The sequence below is a fragment of the Pleurodeles waltl genome, chromosome 6 (genome assembly GCF_031143425.1).
Source record: "Pleurodeles waltl isolate 20211129_DDA chromosome 6, aPleWal1.hap1.20221129, whole genome shotgun sequence".
Classification (NCBI taxonomy): domain Eukaryota; kingdom Metazoa; phylum Chordata; class Amphibia; order Caudata; family Salamandridae; genus Pleurodeles; species Pleurodeles waltl.
In genome coordinates this window covers 1367945495-1367971120 of record NC_090445.1, presented here as the reverse complement: position 1 = coordinate 1367971120, position 25626 = coordinate 1367945495, and the positions used below count along the sequence as shown (strand labels likewise).

General features: G+C 42.1%; 1 protein-coding gene across 4 annotated transcripts in view; it reads left to right on the top strand.

Annotated features, from left to right (window-relative positions):
• Nucleotides 1-25626, top strand: part of PARG (poly(ADP-ribose) glycohydrolase) — an 850138-nt gene that overhangs the window by 529500 nt on the left and 295012 nt on the right. For all 4 annotated transcript variants that reach the window (XM_069240664.1, XM_069240666.1, XM_069240665.1 and 1 more), the window contains one exon: nucleotides 18835-18982. In XM_069240664.1, coding sequence (XP_069096765.1) covers nucleotides 18835-18982 — 148 coding nt within the window. The remainder of the gene's footprint in view (nucleotides 1-18834; nucleotides 18983-25626) is intronic.

The following is a 25626-nucleotide window of genomic DNA, read 5'->3' as shown; positions in this document are numbered from 1 at the left end:
ATCTATCTAATGTATTGTCTAAAACTACATTAAAATCCCCAGTCCTAATAACAGGATCTGAAAAATTTAAGAGGTGGGAAAAACTGTTTGGAGCGGTTGTATGTCGTCACAATTGGGCCCATAAAAACCTACCAGTGTAAATTTCCTACCTCCCAACTGCAGTCGAAGTATGATCCATCTGACTAGCTTATCCGTCATCACCCCAAGCAGAGTCGCATCCACCTGATTTTTACCCAAAATTGCAACTCCCTTAGTGTTGAAGTCATGCTCAGTAGCAACACAATATCGTACCCACTTCTGAGTTTTAAACAATGCTGTACATTCCTCTTTAGTTAAGTGCGTTTCCTGTAAAACGATTACATGAACTGAAGAGTCCTTAAGAAACTGCAGGATTTTCCTAGCCCTTCCCTTCACTCGTAGTCCATTGATATTCCAAGACATTATTTGTATCAATTCCTTTTCATCTCCCTGGCACGCCTTAACCTCACCCATATGTACTCAGATAAACTGAGGTGTATGAGGATATTTTTTCTATTTGTTTGAGGCTTCATTTATGAACCCGATTAACTAGATCATCTGCTCTATGATCGCTCATAATTTTGTAAAGTTCTCTAATAGACCGTTTATCCTATGCAGCATAAATCTATTCCAAAATGTCTGTCATCTAAGAGAATGTGGCATGTAGCTCTACAAACTAATTAATCTCGAGATTGCAGATATTTGAAGATATTTTGCTAGCGGCTGTACAGTTATTGTAGTGCAGGAAAAATATAGCTTCCCTACTGCTTTGCGTCCACTATAGTTCCATAACCTAGCAAATGAATTGTGGAAAATAGACGGTAGATCCATTATCATGTCAAGAAAGGAAATACCCAAGATTCACAATAGGGAAACTGTATTTTGAATTTTCAGTCTTTCTTTTCAGGTTAGCATCAGCTTCTAAAGTGCAAACAAACGTGAGGCTGCTCATAGTGACATTACACTTAAGCTGCAGAAAATCATTTTTTTCACGTATCTTTTGCAAAAGTGAGGCTTTTTAGTGAGCACCTATCAAATGTGAGCCTTTCCTACCAAGAAAAGTTGGGCGCTGCTGATCTCAAACTGTGTAAGCATACCTCAGCAGATGGCAAGATCGCTTTTACACTTCTGGGCCTTCTGGTTTCTTTTATCTTTCTAATACTGGAAGTGTGGCTATGTTTGACACTGCTGCGGTAGTCTCTTCACCAATTAACCAGTTCTACAGTAATTTGAAGGACACTATTTGGCTTCAGAATGTGTTAACGTACTCCATTCATTGGCAAATAGACATGCTCAATCATCGGGTGGGCTAGATCTTTAGACCTCCTTAGTAATGCTAAGAGTAATCAGGGGTGCATGGTTTCAAGGTTGTTGGGTTACTGGGGGATACTTAGGATACATCACTGTTTGAGAACAAAGATTGGTCAGATTGGCATTGAGCCTTTCTAACACATTTGTGTGTTTAAGAGATTTGAGTACTAACAAACACATCAACATTATTTTAATTGAACAAATAAGGAGGAATGGGCTCCGGAGTACTTTGCAAAGAGGCAATGGAAATAAGAATGGGGCCTATATGAGTACACAGGTCATGAAGCTGGGAGGGACAACCCGAGAGCAGATCTCTTCAGCACAATGTCCCTAGCCAGCATGAGTAAGAGTTCTCGCTGTAAGTTGCGGACTAGATATTCCACAGCTGGAGCATTGTGGAGCTAAATCTGTTTGCATATATATTCTGATTACAAATGCAACCTGTGTTGATTTCTCAAATTAGTACAGTTTCCGATGAGACGTTCTGTCTCTTGAGTAGAATAATGGAATTTTTTAACTTCACTGAATCTGCCCCCCTGCCCCGCCCCCCCACCCAACCTCCAACGTTCCACCTCTTTAGAGAGTAATCTAGAAGAACTGAGTGCACAAAACCTAATTGTCTCTGACTGGGCAAGGCACTGCCAGTATCCACACATAACTCCAGCTCAGTTGTGCCCCCCAGCCCCTCCAAAAGTTGGAGAATTTGCTTTCCTAGAACAGAGGTCTGTTATTCCACTTAACTGAATGCCAAAAACTTGACTGGCTAGCATGATCTGCCTATGACTTTCACTCAGAGGTAGTGGAGTTGGTACTTGTGGGCAGAAGGTGATCAACTGGAGCAGTTTTTTCCTGTGGGTGGTCTGTGTTCACAGCTTGATGTTGTAGAAGTTTGATAGATCCTCTACGTGCCTGAAGAGAAGTTTTACATTATTTGCCTGTAACAGGCTTAAACGCTGGAACAGGTAAATGTTACTTGGCAGCTGCGTGCATTTATTCACCTGTTTAGGGATCTTTTTTTTCTATTTATCTGTACCCTCCAGATGTGTCAGGGGTCTTCAGGTCATGTTTTTTTCCTGTTTGATTCCAAGTGTCTCCAGGTAACCTCAACCCTGTTTTCACATTCCTAATGGGCCACACTTTGAAAGTATACACTTATGCCAGCTTGATTTCTCACATGGAAAACATTTGTTTACCAGCTGTTACCTCAGATGGATAAGAGTGCACAAAATGCAGTCTCTTTCAGCCTCTCCACTACTCACTTTGTTCTCCAAAAATTAAGTTGTACTTGACGTTTAGCTATCCTTTCTACCCAAAAGTATCACAGAAATCTATGTGGTCAGTGTGATTAACTACTTGCATTCTTTTTTATTTCTCTCATTTTAATAGAAGAGGAGAATGTTTCTCAGCTGGAACATAGGGTATCTCCTGGCCATTAAATATGCAGGGCTGGAACTTACAGAGAGAATGACACCCTCTTAGTAGTATTTAGCCATCTCTAGATTGAGTTTCTTAACAGTGGAACATTGTTGTGAGATGGCTTGCAAATCTCCCCTTGAAGGATTTCGCGTCCATTCGACTTAAGGTATAGTGATTCCTTCAGCCTTGCTTTGTGACGTTCTCATACTAATGATCAGTTTTGTAGTCCTGTCTGCACTCTTTTGCTGTGCTTTGTTGTCTCGATAGGGACATAAGAGAGGATTCTCAAGTTGGGAAGGCAGTTCTTCAGCCCAATCTGGTCTAGTTTATGTGTACTTTACCCATACCTCCTTTAAGGACACCAGAGGAGTGGCTCTACTAAGGAATCTTGGGAAAATAATAGTTATTTCTGATTAAGCACTTGTAGATATCTTCTGTTTTCTGCTCTAATTTATGTAAAATATTCTCCTGTGCATCCACCATCCTTTTCTGGCTACCGTATCTAATTGATGTCTGTCTCCCCTCGTGTTCACCCCGGCTCTGTTTTCCTCTTGGAATCTGTGGTTGAAAATAGCCCTTTTCTTTTTGCAAGTTTTCTTTGCTGTAGTTTTTCATTGGCTGCACCGCTGTCACCAGGTTAAATCCCTTATGTGTTGATGTTTCTGCTGCTCCTTCAGGGCACACCTCTACACTGAGTCTCTCCTGTCTCGGATTCCACTGGTTCACTCTAGCCCCAAGGAAGGCTCTGTCCCCCTTCTCGAGTAGGTGGTCTCCTGGCCTCCATTTAGTAGTGGTTTCTCTTTCGCAATAAGGGCACAGTCTGTAACCACTGTTGCCTCTGGCACAACAGTCACAAGCTCTCTTCACTGTGTGGGGCCTCCAGTCTCCCCACCATTCATCCCCCCACTGAGAAAGGCAAAGACATTGGAGTCACGCCAGCAGAGCAATGAACCCCAAACCATGGCGGCATCTAGAGCCTTAACAAGCACTGCTCAGCGCAACCCTATCAAATTGCTTTTTCAACTGAATATGAACAAGCATTTGTGATTGCCGTTTAATGTACTGTCCAGAACGTCTGTAGGGAATTAAGCCTTGATCCATGCCACACTAACGAAAGGAAGGGAGATATTGGCGCTTCAAGGCGTCTTCGTTTACCTCGTTGTGGTGGGTTACAGTGTCTTGGGTACCCTTGAGCCCCACGCAGAGCACATCAAGCCTTGACTTACCTACTATGTAACGCCAATCCACTCCCCAAAAACCGTGGCATGGTGAGAACAGGACGGTCCGAGAAGAGAAAAGCTTGTGATATATCCATTTCCAATTACAATATGAAGGTCGTCTAGTAAGCTTTTAACATACTGTCATGTAAATTACACTCACAGCCCCGTCATGCTTTTCACTCAAGAAAAAATACTTGATTAAAACAAGATTTAGAACTGCTCAAATAAATGTCACCCTCTGTGGTGACTATAATAAAGTGCTCCAGAAAGAGACGGTAGGTCCCCGGGGCAGCGGCCGGAAATCATTGATGCATTCGTATGTTCTGAATGAAGTGGGTGAAGTCAGTCTTCTGACAGCTCTGACGGCATGGCCGTGACCGAGCCCTGGCTGCAGGCAGGATGTGGCGACCCGTTCCGAGGCCCCTGACAGCATATTGCAGGGCATGTCCAGGCCCTGATTGACAGGTGGCAACGGAGGACTGCACCAGCGATGTTCCGGCGTCCCTTTGGACTTGCTCATGACGCTGTTTTTTATAGCACTTGTTTGTTTAAGCCAGTCGGCTAAAACTTACTGATCTACCGGACGTGGCGTGAACCCGGATTCTTTTTCTTTTGAATGGTGAGTCTGCTTGTACTGGGCAATGGTCGAGCTTATGTGCCCGCCAGATATGATTGCAGTTTTTGGGTTGCCATTGGCACATGTGAATGCGCAATATGAAAACCATATGTGTAGAGTAATTGGAAGAACAGGCTTTGATTTTGCTAGAAAGAGCGAAAACTCCTAGGGTTATTCTCTGCTTTGTTTTTCCCGTATTCCTTCTGCCTTTTGTGTGATGACCTTTATAATATCTCAGTGACCTTTGCACGTTTCTCCATATTAGATCAACTTGCGGGTTTCACAGTGCACATCTCCTTGTGAGCTCACAGGAGTAAGCCAGTTTGGTTTTCAGCTTGCCTAACCGTAATATTGAGTCAGCATATCTCCCAAAGGTTATGAAATGACCCTTATTCTCCCTCTAATGGATACACACTATTTCTAAACGGCAGACGAGGCCTGTCCTTTAGGGCAGAGGGGCCACACCCCCCCACCTTTTGCCCCTCATGAAGAGAGTCTGTCAGGCTCAACAAAGGTCAGCCTGACAGACACTCTTCATTTTCCGGTCAGGCAGCCAGGAGCAGACATGCGCGGTTTGTGCAGACTCCTGGCTGCTTGAGCTGAACTTTGCTGGGCTGAAGAGGGCACAACTCCTGTGGGCGTGACCTCCTCGGCTCAGTAAAGGTGCCTTGAGGCCCACCCCCGGGTGACGAGGGAAGCGTCACCCATTGACTTCGACCTGGGCGCTTCAGGTTTAAGCCCTGAAGCGCCCAGGGCGAGTGTCAATCAGTGACACCTCGTCACAGAGTGGGGTGCGGTCAGAAGTCTCACTGACCCCATCCAACCCTTTGATGAAGACCTAAAGTCAGCCAGCGAGGGAAGGCAGCAGTCCCTACCCTCCTGGGACCAAGGCTGAAGGTAAGTGTGTGTGTGTGTGTGATCTTCTTAAATGAATGTTTGGTGTGTGCGTGCATGTTTGAATGTTGATGAGTGTTAATGGATGTGCGTTCATGCGTGTGTGTTTATGTTTGTGTGTGTGTGTGTGTGTGTAAGAATGAGTGCAAGTGTGCTGCCTGCCCCCCTCCCTCCCAAAACTGCTGGCCACCACTGCTAAATGGGAAAGTGATGCTGAGACTGTATAAAACCTGATATTCCCACAAATGTTGCCTGCAGCAAACACAAATGCATGCAGTCTACCATATCCTGCAAAATACCCATACGGCGTCTTTACAAGTTCGGAACTAGTCTAATTTGCAAATGTGGGCCACTTTTTAGGTCGAGCATAGCAGGGTGCAAGCGCTGCTATTCTCGACATGTTGAAATCTATTCTGTGGGCTTTAACCACACCCATCTCACTCCCATCACTTTTTTTGGTTCCTGGTCCTGCTTTTCAAAAATCCCTTGATGTTGTCGGTAAATGCTTTAGGTTTGTCCATCCTTGAGGCTGGTTTGTTATCGCCTTCGAGACTGACCCTGTCACATGGATTATTACACCATCGGCCAGAGACCTTAGTGTGGTGCACTATTTATTTCTTTGGTGTCGCCGCTTCTCACTGCGTGGCCCTATTTTGTTCCTTCCTCTTCCTTGTTTTCGGTCATCTTGCTGTTTCTTTGCGATGCCTGAAGGGTCTTTTTTATTTGTTTTTTTTTTTTGCAGTTTTAAGTAGCACGAACTCCGCATGAAGGTATTGGAGTGCTTTATTATTTTTTTTATTTTTTTTTTTTTTTTTTTTTGCAGTTTTATATAGCACAAACTCTAAGGTATTTCAGCACTTTACATGAGCAACACTGGTTGCCTTACACATGAACACATTCATTTTTGGTAGCAAGGTGAGATTAAGTGATTTGCCCGGAATCACAGGATGTTCCCCTGCTCTAAAGTCGGCAGCTTTGGCCCTTAAGCCACATCCATTCCCCTAGGGTTCTTTGTCTGGTGCGTGTTGGGGCAGTCTGGTAATAACTCTTTTTTTTGCTGTTTTAAAAAAAAAAAATTTATCAAGGGCTTGCTAATACAGGTCCTGCCATTTCATAGCGCTGCAAATCAGGTGCCATTGTTAACAAAATGGCTATAATTCATTTGCATCGACCTTGCATCGACCTTGACGTCTTGCAAAGAAGAACAGGTGAAAAAGCTATGTCAGGATTGTAATCTCTGTCTTTCTCGCCATGTCAAGATCTCTGCTGTGGGTGCATTAATCAATTGACTTGAGTGCAGCTTAACACTAGTGGTAGCAGGTGCTCTTCCTAACTCCAGAGGGTCGCCAACCAAGCACATAGGTTAGTTTTAGGCAAAAAGATGGCAAATGGTGTTGTCTCCCAAATGGTGGAAAAGGAGTCGTCACTCTAGACCCAAGCACATCACGACATCAAGCGTGATAGCATCTAGCCTTTGACTGTGAGTTGGGCCTCTTCGAATTGAGTTCATTTAGTAGAGGTAGCCATTTCTTAACCCTGTAGCGCAAAGAAGCTAACACAAGGATGCCACAAGGAGAGGAGAAGCATTTTATAGGCACAAAAGTTAAGCAAACTCCATCACTTCCTCCTCTCAGAATTCACTGATCTCATGACTTTGATGACAGCCCCTTCACAGCTACTGTGACCTTGTAGGTGCCACATCTGGGAGTGCTGTCTAAAACAGCGCACAAATAACACTGTTTCCTGTTTGAAGAAGCACCACCTCAAATACCCCCCTCACGCCCCACAGTCGTAGGCGCAGAGTGCTTCCCCATCACCCTCTGGACTCCTATGTATAATATCATAGCTAGTCTGCAGGAAAGAGGCAAATACACTCCCAAGATGGCAGCCTTGTTGTGTCCTCACTCCTGCATCAACAGGCCTGGGAGGGTTGCTGTGGCACCTGGCATACATTAACAACATTCCAAACCAAAACACGTAGGTAAAAGACATTGTCATTTACAACGCTAATAGCGCTAACTTTCACAAATGTGAGACCTATTGCATTGCAAATGCTTGTTTAGCTATCTTGTTCGCTGATGGTGGCACTTTTTTTTTTTGTCCCAGTCCGACCTTGGATAGCCATCTACTTTTTGTCCAAGTCTGACCCTAGATATCCATGTGTCGATCTTGGCCTTTTCAGTGTCGATAGAATGAGTAGCACTGAATTTGGGATGTAATACACATTCTGCAATAAAGATATCTGTATTTTCAAACTGGAATGCCCACTCTCCCGTTGCCCGTTTGAATTGGCCCCAAACCATTGTTGAGCGAAACACATTTGGCCACAACACTTGCTGAGGGTCTTTGAAGACTGCTAAGGCAGCGAGTAACACACAGCAGAGGAGGACTTGGTGAGTACCAGGGGCTGGCTTGATGATGTGCTTAGCAATGAGTTGTATGTCAAAAGGCAGCATTGGGTTGTGTGCCTCAGAAAAGCACTGCTTACTCAGCATCAGGAGAGCGCCAGATGATTCACAGGAAGTCAGGCTGTATACATTGTTGGGGCACAGGGTGATGCACATCAAGGGCCACAGTGTGATATACAGTGGTCTCACATAACGATTTGCTGTTGGGGCACAGTGCGATGTGTGACATGTAGGCACATGTTGATGCTAGGAGACATCAAGTTGATTCATGTCAGGCAGGAGCAGCTCATACAGTCCACATTAGGTTAATTTTATTCTGAGGCATGCAGTAATTTTCACATCACAATTTCAGGACTGAAAGTATAAAAATTTAAAGAAAAAATATTAGGACTGAAGTCAATGGTGCCTAGCATTTTACAAGGACATTGATTGGCTTATAGGGGCAAAAAACACTTTGTGGGTAAATATAATGTTTTAAACGCCCTACTTTGTACAGGTATGCGTATACAGATAACATACAAGAGCACAATTACAAACATGCAAAACGTAAGTATAGACAGCTAGAAGAGATAGTTGCAAGTGGCTGCATGTCATATGTTGGACTTTGGTCTAGTCCTGAACATTAACCAAAAGCATTTCACATGTTAGATTATTTTTTTATTTCAGAAGTTTTTTATTAAGTTTAATGAAAGCAATAGAAGCATGACAAAGCAAACCATCACAGAAAATATGTTTTCCGTTGACATGACCCAAAGTGATATCAGAATTTTTTTGGGGGTAGAACATGGCAACAATAATATGTCCATATAATTACTGAGCATAACTTTGTTTACATATGTTGTTAAGTAATGCGACCTGGACATCAAGTAAAGCTACTACAAGCTAGTTAACTCATCCTATGGGACTGTGTGAGTTCTCTATAATGTAAGGCGCATAGTGTAGGTTACTCGTTCGTGGTACTATGTTTATCACTCGACATTAGCTTCAGTTGGTAAGTTTGGGAATAAGAATTTTGCATTTGGTGACAGCCATGGGATGGACGGGGAGGTTGACATTTTAACAAGGCAGATGGTGCAAGACTAGTTGAAATTAAGGATATAATTAAGGGTCTTGATTGGTGGGAACTTTTGAGATATTTGTTGGTGATGCCAATTTAGGCCCACCACTTACGGATTGAGAGGCGTTTGGAGTCCTTCCAGTCCTATGGAGATGGATTCGACCCTCATAGTTATCATAAGATCAAGAGGAGTAGGTCATATTTGTTCAGGTTACTAGACAGATTTGGAGTGATAGCACCTAGGACAAGCGATCCATGAAAAAATTGAAATGCGATGCACAAAACATAGGATTACCTGAAAATGATAAGACACTGTACTGCCAGCTCCCAACAATTTTTGAGCAAGCTGCATTTCTTTATAAGTGTGCAGCATTGAAGCTATCAATGTCACTTATTTTCTTTTGCTTTGGTCCCCTCAAAAGTATTCATAGTCCGCGTATACTTGCCATTTCAGGCACAAAGCATCCGATTCAGTTTTTACTTAATGCTCGAAAGATAGACTCCCTGGCAGTGGCGCAGCAATGCATTGATGTATTTCTGTGAAGCCTGGATTTCGTTCTTTCTAATGGTGCAGCAATTAAAACATCCATGCTATGGAACTGATCTCATGCTTAAACAAAACTCCATTCCTGAAACACCGCACTGACATTTCCACAAAACGCTTCGATTGGTAGTCTTCTGTCTCAAGCACAGACCTGTGCTTATATGTGTATGACCCTTTGCTTTTAGTTCAGTAAAGTCTGTCACTGTCTTTATGTAGACTTCTCTTTGTAACTGATCTTCCCAGAATTCACTAGGGTCGTCAGAAAAGTAAGGGTGATGTGCTGTTCTATTAACGATCAGTAACAAATTGTGACTGTTCAAATTAAGCCTCCATCGAATTATTTCATTAAATTTTGTGCAGTTAGGCCCTTGATGGGAGCCTATATCAGTGTTGGGTGGTCCTCATTGGAAAAGGATCTGCTGGCAGTTGTGTTTAGCAATAACTGAAGATTTAAAAACAGCTGCTGCAGAGTTCCTTGTGCATCCAGCTTTCAGGCAGCAATGACTATGTCAAGATAACTCTTGTGATTCATATGCCTACTCTAGAGAGAGAGAGAGAGATCAGAGTTTTGTCTAATGACAGTTTTTACACTCCATGAAGCAGTGCAGATGGTGAATACGCCTGCTGCATAGAACGGATCTATTTTTTATGTAGGCAGCTGAGTAGATTAGTAAAGCCAGCCTTTACCAGCGCTTTAAAACAAAGGACGTGTGGGCGAGAGGACTATGAAGAGATGAGGGGCACTTTAATCAGATGCCAGTGAAGGAATCCGAGGAGGATGTCATAAGGGGGGGCAGGGAATGGGCTCCAAAATAAATTGCTGCACCGGGCGCCGCTAGTGCTAAAGCCTGCCCTTTCTCGAACCAAACCGTCTGACTCGGTTTTGTTCTAATTCACAGACCGGCAAATCTCAAATTAGGTTTTCACCACTTCACAGTAATTCTGTGCCAACAATCACTTCCATTTTACAGGCAGTGGTGATTGTTTGAGGTCAGCATCCTGATAGAACCGGAGGTGACAATTGTGTAGTCACCTTTGCAATCTGTATCTGTTTTCTGCTTGTTCCTTTCATTTTAGTCAGTTCCAAAGCGAATCATTTGTTTGCTACTCTCTTTCGCCGTTTCAATATATTTTGTTTTTGGATTGCAGCCTCTAAATGGCTTAAGATGTGTTTGACAGGAACTATTCCAGTATTCTTCTGGTTTCGTACCTGCCAGCTGCAGAAATCAAACTTGACAGAAGGAAGATGACCACTCATGGCAATTAGGAAAAGTGACATTTTACTACACGGGTTTGGCCTATAGATACCTTCAAAATACTTGAGAAAAGGCAGTTTGATCCAATAAAAGTTACGCTACAAGTCCTTGGAGACAGCTTTAAAACTTACAATCGCAGTGAATGCAGTACTGGGATGGAAAGAAGGGGATGTAAAGAAAAGAAACAACCTGAAATTGATCGATTGACTTGGAGGAAGCGGTAGGGTGTTTTGCGATGTCTTTGTGGTACATGATGTACCCAGGGAAGAAGGAGACAATATAAACATGTGAAATATTAAGAATGGCTGGGATATATAAGTTGTGATATGTCACGATGTTACATGTGGCGAGCTGAGAACCAGCTAAGCATGTCTGTCATCAAGGAAGCAAATCTTTAAGAAGTATGAGGGTGAAAAAATTTCTAAATATGAATATAGAATGATCTGCATTTAAATCAGATTCCCAGCTAACATATATATAGAAGACATGTTACATATTTCTGTTGCAAAGAAAAACTAAACTCCTTTCAGGGAGACTCAAAAAGACAAATTGCTTAAAAGAAACAAAAATTAGTCCATATTTGACACTGGTGTGTAGTTTGACTGGAAACAGGAATTCCTTTGTATTTAGTAAAGGTTAAAAAACAAAATAATAATCGTTCTAGAGAAGTGCGGGCGGGAGTTAGTGGGTGATTTTGCGTGTTATGCACGTGAGATGAGGAAATAAGGCGAGGTAACCAAAAGGTGGTAAAATCTGTACTATATCCCTTCTTGATGAAGAAAGGTTTTTGTACTTTATTTTTATGTGCTGCCGGGACTGTTGCCTCTCAGTGTGATGGTTGGAATATATTTCCTGTAACTGATAGATTGCTGATATTTTGGGTCTTTGTAAATATGATTATACTGATTCTCAGTCCTCGATTCCAAGTGGGATGTAATTTGAATCCACTGTAATGGGAATTACCTTGCTGAGTCCGAATTAAAGCTTTGCTGGAAAGCAGCACTATTGTGCTCCCCCCTCGCTCTCATTTCACCAGCCGGATGTAGACTTTCTTTGTAACTCTCCATTTCCTAGGGTACCCTCAGTGCCCCACTTAGAATACCGCTTATTACTCTTTCCTAGAATTGCTGATACCCATGGTGTGTGCAGGGTTGTACCTGCCCTTGGTGCATCAGGTGCCAGTGACACTGAGGCCCAGAGCCCTGAGGGACCCACTGAACAATGATAAGTGTCGAGTTGTACTAACCTAAAGACAGTCAAAGGAGCCGTGTCCTTGCTTTGCATCAGGGACAGTGGCATCCTTGCTACGCCGCTGGGTGTATGTGTGCGCCCAGATAAAAGAATACTGCTTTGAGTTAAAATGAGGGCCTTACCAGCCTCCATGTATTCTCTCTATATGAATGTATGTGTCACCTTCGCTTGCCTTTTTGGATTGTTTTTAAATGTATGCAGCTCCCTTTCTTTGCCTGCTCACATTACCAAGGAGCACCTTTCCATAAAGCGCCTACTATGGTGTTTTCATTTTCTCAGGGGTGTGGAATTTATTAAAATATCTACTTGTCCAGGGGACAGGTTGCTTCTCAAATCTACTTGTCCTGTAAAAAGATCTACTTGTCCCTTTGGTGCCATGTAGTGTGGCGACAAATTATGGCAGCAATCTCATTATGTAAGAGCTCTGATAATAGCGTCTCTGATTATGCCAGGGCTACTACCTTAGTATGGCTTGAATACTTGCAGTTTCAATCCCTACTGTAGCAATTTCCTTATTTTTCCACCTTTCTGCAGATCTGCATACTGGGGCTGGAGGAAGCAGTAAGCAATAGTTCCAGGGCTGAAATGCCTTTGAGTCTGCAAACCTACTAACCTGTATGTTTTAAAGATTTTCACCAGCTTCTCTCTAATATTTTCCCATAATAAGAAAGGTTGGACATTTACTCCTGACAATGGCAGAATTAGAACTTCTTCCAGGGTTGGGAAGAAAGTGGCTGGAGGGAAAATGAACTTGCAAATACTCAATAGATTTTCACATGAGCAAATCTACACATCGTATTTACCCATGCTAAAATACAGTTCACAAATATTTTATAGGGTTACGACATATACCATGGGTGCACTTTTGTGACTTTCTTTAAGAATTTGGGGCCACATGTCAGTAGGTTCAGATTTGCGACCCGCAAATTGCGAGTCAGAGAGACTCGCAATTGCGAGTCGCAAATCCGAATGTAGGATGGTGTCCCTGACACCATCTGTGATTCGCAAGGGCTTCGCAAATGCCCACCTCATGAATAATCATGAGGTGGGTTGCAATTTGCGACCCCCTTGCGAATGGCGGCCCTCACAGGGATGGTGGCCTGCTGGAGACAGCAGACCACCATGTCTGTGACTGCTTTTTAATAAAGCTGTTTTTTTGTTTTTTTTTGTAATGCAGTCCATTATCCTTAAAGGAAAACGAGATGCATTACAAAAACGAAAAATGAAACGTTTTCGTTTCATTTTTTCAGAGCAGGCAGTGTTCCGCAGGACCAATGCCTGCTCTGAAATTTTTTTTACAGTGACATTCACAATGGGGAAGGGGTCCTATGGGGACCCCTTCCCTTTAGCGAAAGTGTTAGCACCCATTTGAAATGGGTTCAAACTGCGATTGGTTTGCGCCCGCGGTCACAAAACAATCCTACATTGCACTGCGAGTCACAATTAGGAAGGGAACACCCCTTCCTAATTGCGAGTCGCAAACCTGTTTTGCGATTCGGTAACCAGGTTACCGAATCGCAAAACTGGGTTTGTGCATCGCAATGTGCTTTTTGCACGCCGCAAACAGCGAAAGTCGCTGTTTGCGACATGCAAAAAGCTACCTACATGTGGGTGTTGGTCCCTAATTAGGTCTGGTGTTAACAAAACATTTTTTTTTTATTGATCTTCTATTTCTCTCTCTTTCGGCTGGCTTTACTGTGAGCGATCGCATTCTGCTCTTCCACAAGGAGCATATTGGCACACAAAGTAGTTTTGTTCAGTGTCAGGAACTACAGTGGCAATCAGTGACGTAACGAAACTGGAGGGTGCCCCTTTGCAAAGAACATGGAGGAGCCCCCTCTCCAGACTCACTCAGGCCAGGTGCTGTGCTGAAGGGGCCCCCAGGAGGGCGGCTGCGGGGCCTTTGTTATGCCAATGGTGGCAACGTGTGTTTTTAGAGTTCAAAAATGTTTTTTTTTTTTTGTTGCCAGTGTTTGTTACAGTGTTGAGGGCCTGATAGCTCCCACAACAATAAAGTGTTACAAAAGCCATGTCAAAACAAGACACGCATTGATGAAACTAAAAGACTTATAAAAATATGTCAGATCAGTTGGCTTTGTCAGTGTTTGTTTATTTTCATGCTTCCCATAATCGTGTTGAAAATCGTTACACTGATTTTCCATTAGAAATATTTTTGGGAAATACTAGCATGCACCAACATATTTTACTAAATGACACTTCATTTGCATCTAATCAGAAAGCATTCTGGGAGCATTATACATAGCCTCATAGCCTAAACTTTTCAAACATGTGTACACACTTTTTTTTTTTTTGAACTGAAACCAACGTCAGTAGTGAAGTGTGACCTTAAAAAATGTATTTACAGCACTCACCCTAATAATGAAGGATTTCAAATAATGAACCATAAATACAAGTTCGAACAGCATTATCTTTTGGAAACACATTACCTCAACTGCAGAGAGTTCCACTCTCTGTAAACAGGCAGCCAAAGGGTTTGTGCTGCAGAGGGTTGGGCCTACTTGTCCCAAGGACAAAGTAAACATAAAAACTTGTAGCCCTTGACCCCAAACAAGATGTCCCGGGCGTCGGGCGATAGGAATTCCACATCCCTGTTTTCTACAAAATTGTGATTGCATTTTACCTAGAGTGACAAAATGGTGTGTGCACGTGCACAAATATAGAATAAAAAGAACACCAGACATTCAAACATAGCCACATGTTTTTGGAATCTGTTCAATTCATGGACCTACTATTGTTTCTTTGACCATTAACTTCCATAATTGACTGCTTTTCGCAGCTAATCACAGACACTACCGTATTGTGACTGCATCGATTGCAATAAACCACTGACTCTTTGGAAGAATGACAAATAGTTTGCACACCAACTCTCTAAAAGGATGATACTTAGCTTACACACTGATCACTTTTGCACCATATTTGTTGACTTACACTAATGCTGTCCACGTGCAGGAAGCGGCCTCGGGTGAGCGTTGCTCAGCACCAAGCTCTATAAATGAAGTGCACCAAAATTCAGTGTTTGGCTGTTTTCTTTTGGGCTTATACCCAGTCAGCTTGTGACATTTTGGAGGGATTAGCTCGTTGTGTATTAGTCCCCGGGCAACATACTGGTAGCCAAAGTGATATTTGTTTGGCCTGGGTGTGCCCTTTTCAGTCAGAAAATGCACCTGTCATTAGGTTATAGCTCTTGAGTATGACATTAATCTATGAAATATAGGTTTGGGTTGTTAATAATGTCAGAAAAATTTACATAGATAAAGTTTAACTACATTTGTATTACCTTGTCAGTCGTTATACCAGCCATTTCATTCGGGTATTACAGTACTCCAGCAGATGTCAGTCATTGCCCTCAGATGATAGCCATCGTGCGCCTCTCATGACTCATGACGCCCAAATGTCTACCTTGCCGTGATGCACGATTTCCCTCCATATGCTAATTATGTCATGAAGTATTTCCATTTTCCTCCATAAGTCCGGCATCCGTGACGTGTCCATTTTCCTATATGGTGGCATTCCATAGTGTTCCCCAGTTATCCCACTTGCCTATCGTGGCATGCTTTTGGACTGTAATATGCCATCCACAATTTGGTCCCAGTTTCACATAAGCATCCCATATCGTGGTGTGCACATTTCCCACTTATCAGCCATGCATTGATGTGGTCAGTCCCCCCACATCCCATGTCATAATGTAACCATTTCTACTTTATATCAGGAATGCAATGTTGGATAGGTTTTCCCCCTCCCCCAAACACACACACACACACACTGGCAGCGAGTCCTAATCCTGGTGCAAGAGGGAGAGTGGAAGTGGGTCGGAGAGTGGAATGGGTCCTGACCACATGGTAGGACAATACTGCAGGGCATTATGGGACCCTTGAAGAGAAGAATTCTCCAGAGCTCAAGTCGGCCTATATAGCACCAGTTCACAAGCAAGGCTGAGGGAGAAAGCCGCCAAGAAAGGCCTGAGACATGGATGGGCAGGGTAGAAAGCACTACCTTTTGTGCCCAGATCCCGGCATCCTTCCTTTATTTGATAAGGGGTATCAGGCTGTGTGTCCGGCATTAGCTAAAGTGACAAGGTTCTTGTGAAGAAGGTATAAAGAATTAAGTGTGTTGCATTCACATATACACAGTGTGCATTCAATTGTCAGCATCGTAGCTAAAGGCATGAACTAGACCCGTAGCAGCGGATTAGTTCCCGAAGTAGCAGTGAAATTCAAAAGTTGTGGGCCTTCAGAAACCACTGGACGTGAACGAAAGACTCTTGGGAAGAGCCCTGTCTTGTATCAACGATTGGCTCTAAAACAGCAATCCTAATCCGTGAAATGTAATTCTAAGCAGTTGGCGAAATAAAAATCACTTGTATTAAATATCCGATTGAGAACCTCCCTGTTGTATTGAGAACACAGAAATCACTTTCAAAGTAAATAGTCCCAGCTAAGCTACCAAATAAATGTACGACATGTGAGTTGCGACCTCACTCAGTGGACGGGATGGATTGAAGGAGTATTGACTTAGTAATGTCAGAAAGGTTACACTGCTACATTTTGAGCTGTGCCTGGTATTTTAGTAATCTCATTTCCACTAGGGAACTTGACACTTTACCTTTGCTCTTAAACACTGAAGTTGTAACCTAAGGGTGCCTGTTGTACCCATTGTGTTTCATTCTATGTCAATGACATGGCGGGAAGTTGGAATAGCTACTAAAGATAATGCAAGATTAAGAAACGGACAAGTCACACTCCTACTTTATTTGGATGACTTGGTACTCCTTTGAAAATCCTCTAATTATTGCTGGAGACTAGGAAATACAACTTCAACAGCATCAAAATAAACACGAGCAAGATACAAATGATGGAGTTGGGACACCCTATTTACCATACCAATAGGAGAAATATCATCGTGAGATAGACATGAATCAAAACAGTTAAAGGTTTCCTCTAAATTGTGGGTGAGTATTGCTTCTAGAGTGCGAGAAGTGGGTGGTTTGGCAAGATTTATGAAACGGTATGGAGCAGGCACAATGATGCACATCACGGAGAGTCTACAAACCTAAGTGGAAACTACATTGCTATTCTGAGCTTATATTTGGGAATTGTCCCTCTCCTGCCACCCATAAATATCAGCTGCTGGCGCTTAGGAAAGTCTCGAAAACCACACTCTGGCCCAAAGCCAAATGCTGCACCACACTCCCTGATTTGACATGCTGTAATTTAGCAATGTGTGGTATGTAAACTAACGGAGCTCAGCAACAAGAGGAAAAGAAAAAAACAAAACAGGAGTGAGAAGAACCTCATAGTTTCAGATTTGTAAAGTACTGATTTCTGCTGTAATAACATTTATTGGCCGTGTGGATGTGACAAGGAAGAAGTGAGCAGTTAATGCTAATGAGAACAAAAACCTAAATACCTAGAGGCACCTGAGGCAGACTTGAACCTTAAATAACCCTCCTACCACTTTCTCCTTTCTATACACCCATGTTATTAAGCAGTAGTATTGCTTCCAAGGTGTTTCAAAGACTCTGCTTTGTGTATGGCTTCTTTGAGTTATTATCTTCGGCATCACATACAGATAAACTTAAGTTGTATTGAAGTGAGCTTCCCTCCCTATTCTCCTCCTATAGATCCCATCAAGCCTCCTGTCATCCCTACCAACACTAACCTCTCCTTCCGATAAGGAGTCACAAATTCTTTCCTCCTTAAGTTTTTCCTGCAGCACGCATGCGCTTTGTGCACAAGCTGTTGTTCTTAATAATTAAAAAACAAATCTTAAAAGGAGCTTAGAGCTCGCCCATTACTTAACTCTCCCATTTACAATTGATTGTGTCCCACGTCACACAAATTTCTTTCCTTACCATTGGTCAGCACCTCCTTGTCACCTCAGCTTACTTCTAGGGCTTCTCTGCATGTCCATGCTGTGGAGCATGGACCAACTACAGCTTACGATGGCCAGTGTCCCTCCACTAGCCGCAGACCCCAACAGGTACTCTTTTGTTACTTTTGAATATCCACTGTTATTGGGTGCATTTCCAAAAGTAACTCTCCTTCCTCCCGCCTGTGGTTTCCCACCATCCCTGCCTTCCATTGTTTTTAACCCACCTCATTCCCTCCTGCCCACTATCCAGTTCGATGCCTCCCCCCACACAACCCCACTACTGTTTTAAAAAAAAAAAAAAAATGTTTTACATGTTGCATAGCAGCACAGGATGCTGTGCAATATAATATGGCTTAGTCTTAAAAGAAAAAAAAAAAGCTGTTTGACGTGGTCAACGCTGTATGCATCTTAGTGCTTTGTTTTTATTTTTTTACTTTAGAGCATGTCGAAAAGCAACTGTGCAACATGTAAAAACATTGACCAAGCCAATAGATTTCACATAGCACAAACACTTTGTTTTGTCAACGCTTGTTCCTTTTTCTCTTCACTTCCCACCCTCCACCTTTGATTAATTGTGTCTGTCTTTTCAGAGATTTTTAGATTTGTAAAGGTAAAGTCCTGAATTAAGCCATATGCAACATAAAAATTAAAATTGTAACTAGAGCTCTTATGTGTGGCCAAAGATGGCAAGTAACATAGGTGTGTTGTGTATTTATGGAAGCGTAGTATTTATCTACTAATTACTGCCTCTAAACAAACCAGGCTGTATTTAAGATTGGCAACGCGTTAAGGATTTATAATGCCACTGTGCCCGCCTTAAAATCACTACATATCTAAATCTATACTAAACACATTTTTTTCAATGCTTGATCTGTTCATACCTTTCCTCTGTCTGTGAATTTCATCTCCTTAATAGCCTGAACACTTAAACTCCCATTTCTTTCTTCCCAGGTTGATTTTGCTAACCGGTTTGTTGGTGGTGGTGTCACTGGGTCTGGGCTGGTGCAAGAAGAGATACGTTTCATCATCAATCCTGAATTGATTGTCTCACGGTTGTTTACTGAGGTCCTGGATGAAAACGAATGTCTTATCATTACAGGTCAGTCTATCCCTCTTCAGTCTTATTAAATTTAATCCATGCTATGGAATTTCAGAGATAACATTTTTACTTTATGTTGCACGCTGTTAGTGACCAAAATGTAAATTTTTCATCTTGTGTCACATTTTAGTTACAGCAGTATCTGCTGAGGGTAAGGGAAGCCTGGGGTGAGGAATGCTTTGTACCTTCCCTAGTCCAGTACTACTTTCTTGTTGATAACTCTCATATACCTTTTCTCCATCGTGCGTACTACTGTGGATGTTTGGATGCATTTCCACGCATCTTTCAAATGTGTCTGGTCAGGGTGTATTCTTAAATGCCTGTCTTTCAAGTTCCTTTTTGATCAATTAATCACATTTGCAATTGAGTTTCTTGTGTGGTGTCTTGGATCAACCCATCATTTTGTTGTTTCCTTTTTGGTTATCAGTGCGAGAGGCATTGGGTATCAGTTTTCCTTTGCTGCCCGTGTGCCCAGCAGGTGTAGCTTCATGTGCAGCTCTAATTACCATTCTACCGCTTTCGAGAGTTTGTGTGGGTCCTCTCAAGTGTACTTGTTTATGTGGTTTCAGGTTCTAGATTCTTTGCAGAGGCAGAGCTAGTTCACATGAAGGATACCTTCCTTCTTTGTTTACAGTGAAGGCATTTGTGTTTTTCGCTCTGTTACTTTATGTAATCTCTCTAGAGTGCCAGATTCTGTGAAACCATATATCGTGGCTCATGCTTTCAGCTCTGAGCATTATCTATCATTGAAAAACATCAAGACATTTGTCCAATTGTTATCTTCCTGTTGCTCCAGCTCGCCATCGTACTTCTCCTATGACTTCCTGACAGATTTATCAGTGATTGACATTGTGGCACAGTTGTAATTAATCAATAGTAATGTATTTAGGAAAAATATGCAACATTTTTACGTGCAAAATATATAATTGAAAACAATCATATAAAGGTTAAGGCACAAGCTGAGCCATATAGAAGGCCATGCAATATACAGTCATAAACAGTAATGTATTTTCGTTGTAGTTTATTGCTGGCCAGAGTGGCCTCTTCTTTTAGCCCTCATTCTCAGCCAACACGTGTTTTCGTCACTTGGGGAGTCCCTATGACTTCACCAGGGCGATCTCATTAGCCAATTAAACACGGAGCTTTCTTGTTTCCAGTCACAATTCCTACTCGGCGAGTACGCCAGACCGGAGCATACTTGCTCAGTTGAAACTTCTGACACTTTACAGAAGGTATGTCCCCTATTACGATTGTGTTAACTGTGTAGAACATGATCAAACAGAAGAGTTATTTATCACAATAAGAAGCTAGTGATTGGAGTTACGCATTTAGGAGCGAGGCCATTCCGAGTAGGAATTTCGACTGGAAGCAAGGAAGCTCTTAGTTCAGCATGTGCCTTAAACTTTATATGATTGCTTGTCAATCTTGGGATTTCAGTTGGGGGAATTGAGGGAATCTTACCCTTTAAGAGTACCGCAATCAAGTAACTAGTATTCTCAAGATTGATTGTGATTTTCCTGTGAGCGCCTAGGTCCTATTAAGTCACCTGCTTTCTATAATTGAAAACAAAGCATTTCAATACACTTGAGAATCAATGTTATAAATTAAATAAGGTGCCCTGGGCCTGGTTTAGATCTTTGTGGTATTACTGCCAAGCTGTGTCAGTGACTGGGCTGAAAATAGTCTTGTCGGTGGTCTCTCACCAGCTTAACTGAAGACCACCACAAAGGAGTGCTCTTCTTAGATGTCAGGCAGGCGGGTTCCCACCGTCCGTATTTTGATGTTACTGTTGTACAAGTGGTGTACTGGTGGCAGTTTGAAGATGGAGGGAGGACATCGCTGGACCCAATGGGCATCAGACAATGCCAGTGGCCATGGAAAATAGGTAAGTCACGCACACACACTCCACCCTTCACATATGTGCCCCCCTGCATCACACACAACACATCACATACACACCATTTTCTGCTACCATGACACCAAAACACAACACCTACATGCTATAAAACACATACAAATACAGCCATCACAAAACATACACACACTGGTGACACTACACCCACACGACGCAACCACAACAACAAAACACTCATCTACATAAACACACATACACACAAGCACAACTACACACATCACAACAATGACCACCACACAACAACATTCACCTGAACGTGGCATGCAGCAACACAACACAACATACATAACAATATCCATGCCATACTCAAGTAGTACACATACTGACACAGCCACATCTCCCACTATACCTCTCTCCACCTCACCCACCCAGTCGCTTTGTACACACACATATACATGTTCTTACTCTCACACACAACCTAAGCACAGCATGACAGGCACATGTCCCTTTGCAATGCGTACACATCTGCACAGTTGGCAAGTGTGATTGTACTGTCATTGTCATGCCAGCATTCATTTGGGAATGAATACTGATGCCATAATGACAGTTGTGTATGTGTTCAGTATGTTTTGTGTACCAGTGTGTTCCCACCTGTGTCCCTAACATATGCATGTCACAGTGATTTAAAAAAAATTACTGTGACATGTCTGTCTACAGTGGTCTTGTACCCATGTGTAGTGAATCAGAACCCTCCCCCCTCAACTCCCACCCCATCTCCCACCCCCAGTACACAACCAATGCGGGTTGCCTTCCTTCGTGTCCAGCGGTAAGGGGGGGGGTGTTACCTCTGCAGTCCCGTGGCAGCAGCAAAAGAGGGTCCTGTCCAGTTGTGGCACTTTCATAATATTCTCTGTTCTATTCTTTGGAAGAACTATTACATCCTCTTAAAGTATGTAAGGTCCGAGTTATTACTTCACCTACCTATGGAGCCCAACTCCCTGGGCATATCTTTTGCACCCATAACTGAAAAAGCCTTTTTTCAATGTCATTTTAAGCTACCAATGGATTCCTTGATTACTTATGCATTGAACGTAGGACACTATTCTGTTGTGCCGCAGGTTATTGTTAATCCTGTGATCTTATGGATTTTATTTTGGTCTTCTATCAGTCATTGACCTTTCAGAGCAGGCTTCTCTGAATTATTAGATGATCTGAGTGGCAACGATTTGACTTGATGTACTTATATTCTTTCCTTTTTTATTAATTTAAGGTGCTGTGACCATTGCTCAATTCACACATCATAAATGGTCTATGAACTTAAAGAACAATGTCACTAGTGGTTGAAATGGCAGTTTCTACTCAAACATGAGGCAAACTATAAGGGAATATTTATATGGTGAATAACAGTAAATGGGATAGCGAACCATATTTAAATTGCTTGGGATTCCAGAAGTCAAAAACATATCTCTGTTTATTAAATTCCATCATGAAATTCTACCACTTCCATACCTGACTAAGCGTTTGTGATGCTATTGATTAATATTGTGTTTGACCAATGACTTTGTGTTTCACCACTGCGCATATTAGTTGCTCAATGTTCACCAGTAGCACATTATATGTTTTGTTCAGTTTAGTCGCCTATTGGCTTTGACATTGCATTAGCCATTACATTCTGTATTCTGCCTATTGGCTTTGACATGCTGTATTCAGTTTAGCTGCCTATTGGCTTTGACATGATATTAGACATTGCATTTTGTATTCAGTTCAGCTGCCTATTGGCTTTGACATGATATTAGACATTGCATTTTGTATTCAGTTCAGTTGCCTATTGGCTTTGACATGACATTAGACATGACATTTGACATTTAGGTTAGCTGCCTATTGCCTTTAACGTGGAGTTAGACGTTGCAGTTGAGAATCCAAGCTGTATTTTTCCAAGCTGTGTTTTTGCACAAGATGAACCAAGATGTTTTTCTTCGCACAGTAGACTAGACCTGATAAGAGAGGGTACATGTGGTGTTTACCTTTCTGCTCAAGCTTGGGAAGAGGAGCAGTGTAGGAGATCTGGCCAGTCTCCAAAGGCTTGCGTAGTTTTCCCGAGTCTGAGAGGAGGGGGCACGCTTTTGTAACGGATGACACGGGCTTCAGAGAATTAGATTCGAATCTGCTTGACTTCAGGCTGGAACTTGGTGCCAGTTGCCAGTCTCCCGTGTGGGTAGATAATCTCTTTCTCGCAGTTGACCGGAGTCATCAACTTGCAGACCCCAGAAAGATGAAGCTGTAAACAGTTTCTCACATGGTGAAGTATTTGTTTTGCTTTGCATTCAATATCTTATAAATATAACCTGCTGTGTACATTGCAACTGATATATATTTTGTTTACTACTTTTGTGCTTGAAATCTATTAATTCGTCTCTTACGAACTTGTGGGTGGGGAAGAATTAACAACAATAAAAGTCTTCTTTGAACTCAGAGGTGCATTCTTGATATGTTCTGTAAGCTCTGATACGAGTTAAGAAGGAAAGCAGAACAGCGTTAGGGTGGGAAATACATGTGTTTGCATTGGACCTCTTGTTTCTCTACCGATTCTGTTTTACCTGCTCAACATCTGTGGTTTGGACAAGCAATAGTTGGTTCCTATCACCAAATACACCTTATTGATACTTGCAGAGAACTATATTTGTTTCACTAACCTGTTTCTTTGATGACTTTGCTAAATTACTCTGTTCGTTGTACATTCATTGAGTACAGAGCAGCTACTTTATAAACGTATATAGGTAGAAATTTTAATGATAGGTTCATTCACAAAAGACGACATGTTTTACTCTGTTATTCTCACCTATTATGTCTGCATTAACTATCACTCAGTGAGTTTCACTTCCCCGAAAGAGGGCATTTATTGCCCCCTTTCGTGTTGGACCCCAATTTTTCCCAGAACAGGCCATAGTTTAGCCCCGAAAGGCTTCCCAAGCACCTTTCATACCTAAAAATGCTAGGCTTGTGGATGCTCTCCACAAGCACCTCTATATATTTGGAAACCATGTCAGGCTCTGGGACCCACCTATAGCACTGTAACACTAAAATGTATCTTGTAATCAGAGCAATCCGCTTTCCTTTCCTTTTTTGTTTAACAACACAGAACGGTTTGCTGTAGCTCATACTGTTTTGTGAAAGTCAGCTGCCTTTATCTTCATCCAAGAGCTCAACTGGGAATTTAAGTCCCTGGCGATTATTAACATATTCAGAGTGTCCCACACCTCTCTATATCTGCCATGAGAAATGTTTTTATCCATACTTGTAATAGCATTGCAGTCCGATTACTAGTTCCTTCCATGGAAATATCGAATAAATCATGTAAGTCGCAGAAATAAATGCAAACTATTGTTTTTATAAATTGTAAAAAATGGAAGACACTCTACATGATTATATCAAACTGCATAGTGTAATTAATTTCAAGAAAGAGGGCAAAAACAAGTACTCAGCAACCTCCTATTAATACAACAATACAATTTATTATTCCATTACACAAATTTAATTAAACAAATGTACACAACTCGTTCAATTAAACCCAACACCACTTATATTCCATATTTACAATACATCCATAACGAGATCCAATAATCAATGATAACGTCTCTGTAACATAACAATATAACCACAGCAAATAAATTGACACCCGTTTTGGCGCAGAAGCCACTTCATCATGACATCCACCATTAAGTCGCCCCTGCAAATCAAATGTCACAATACGCAGTTATTGCCCAAAATTATAAACAATAATGCACAATACATTAATCCCTTCGCTGCCAGGCCTTCCACCCAGCCCCCCCCCCCCCCTCCCTCCTGTGCCAAGACTTTTGTTTTTTTGGCTATTTGGGCCAGCTCACGCGTAGGCCCTTATAACTTTTTGTCCACATAAGCTACCCACCCCAAATTTGTGTCCTTTTTTCCAACATCCTAGGGATTCTAGAAGTACCCAGACTTTGTGGGTTCCCCTGAAGGCGACTAAGAAATTGGCCAAAATACAGCGAACATTTGGTTTTTTTCAAACAAATTGGACAAAAGGGCTGCAGAAGAAGGCTTGTGGTTTCTCTCCTGAAAATGGCATCAACAAAGGGTTTGCAATGCTAAAATCACCACCTTCCCAGCTTTCAGGAACAGGCAGACTTGAATCACAAAACCCAATTTTCAACACAATTTTGGCATTTTACTGGGACAAACCCCATTTTTACTATTTTTTGTGCTTTCAGCCTCCTTCCAGTCAGTGACAGAAATGGGTGTGAAACCAATGCTGGATCCCAGAAAGCTAAACATTTCTGAAACTTAGACAAAATTCTGAATTCAACAAGGGGTCATTTGTGTAGATCCTACAAGGGTTTCCTTCAGAAAATAACAGCTGAAATAAACAAATATTGAAATTGAGGTAAAAAAACAGCCATTTTTCTCCATGTTTTACTCTGTACCTTTTTCCTGCGATGTCAGATTTTTTAAAGCAATATACCGTTACGTCAGCTGGATTCTTCTGGTTGCGGGGATATATAGGGCTTTTAGGTTCATCAAGAACCCTAGGTACCCAGAGCCAATAAATGAGCTGCATCTTGCAATGGGTTTACAGCAAATCGTTTGCTGAAATATAAAAAGTGAACAATAGGTATCAAGAAAACCTTTGTATTTCCAAAATGGCCACAAGATAAGGTGTTGAGAAGCAGTGGTTATTTACACATCTCTGAATTCCGGGGTGCCCATACTAGCATGAGAATTACAGGGCATTTCTCAAAGAGACATCTTT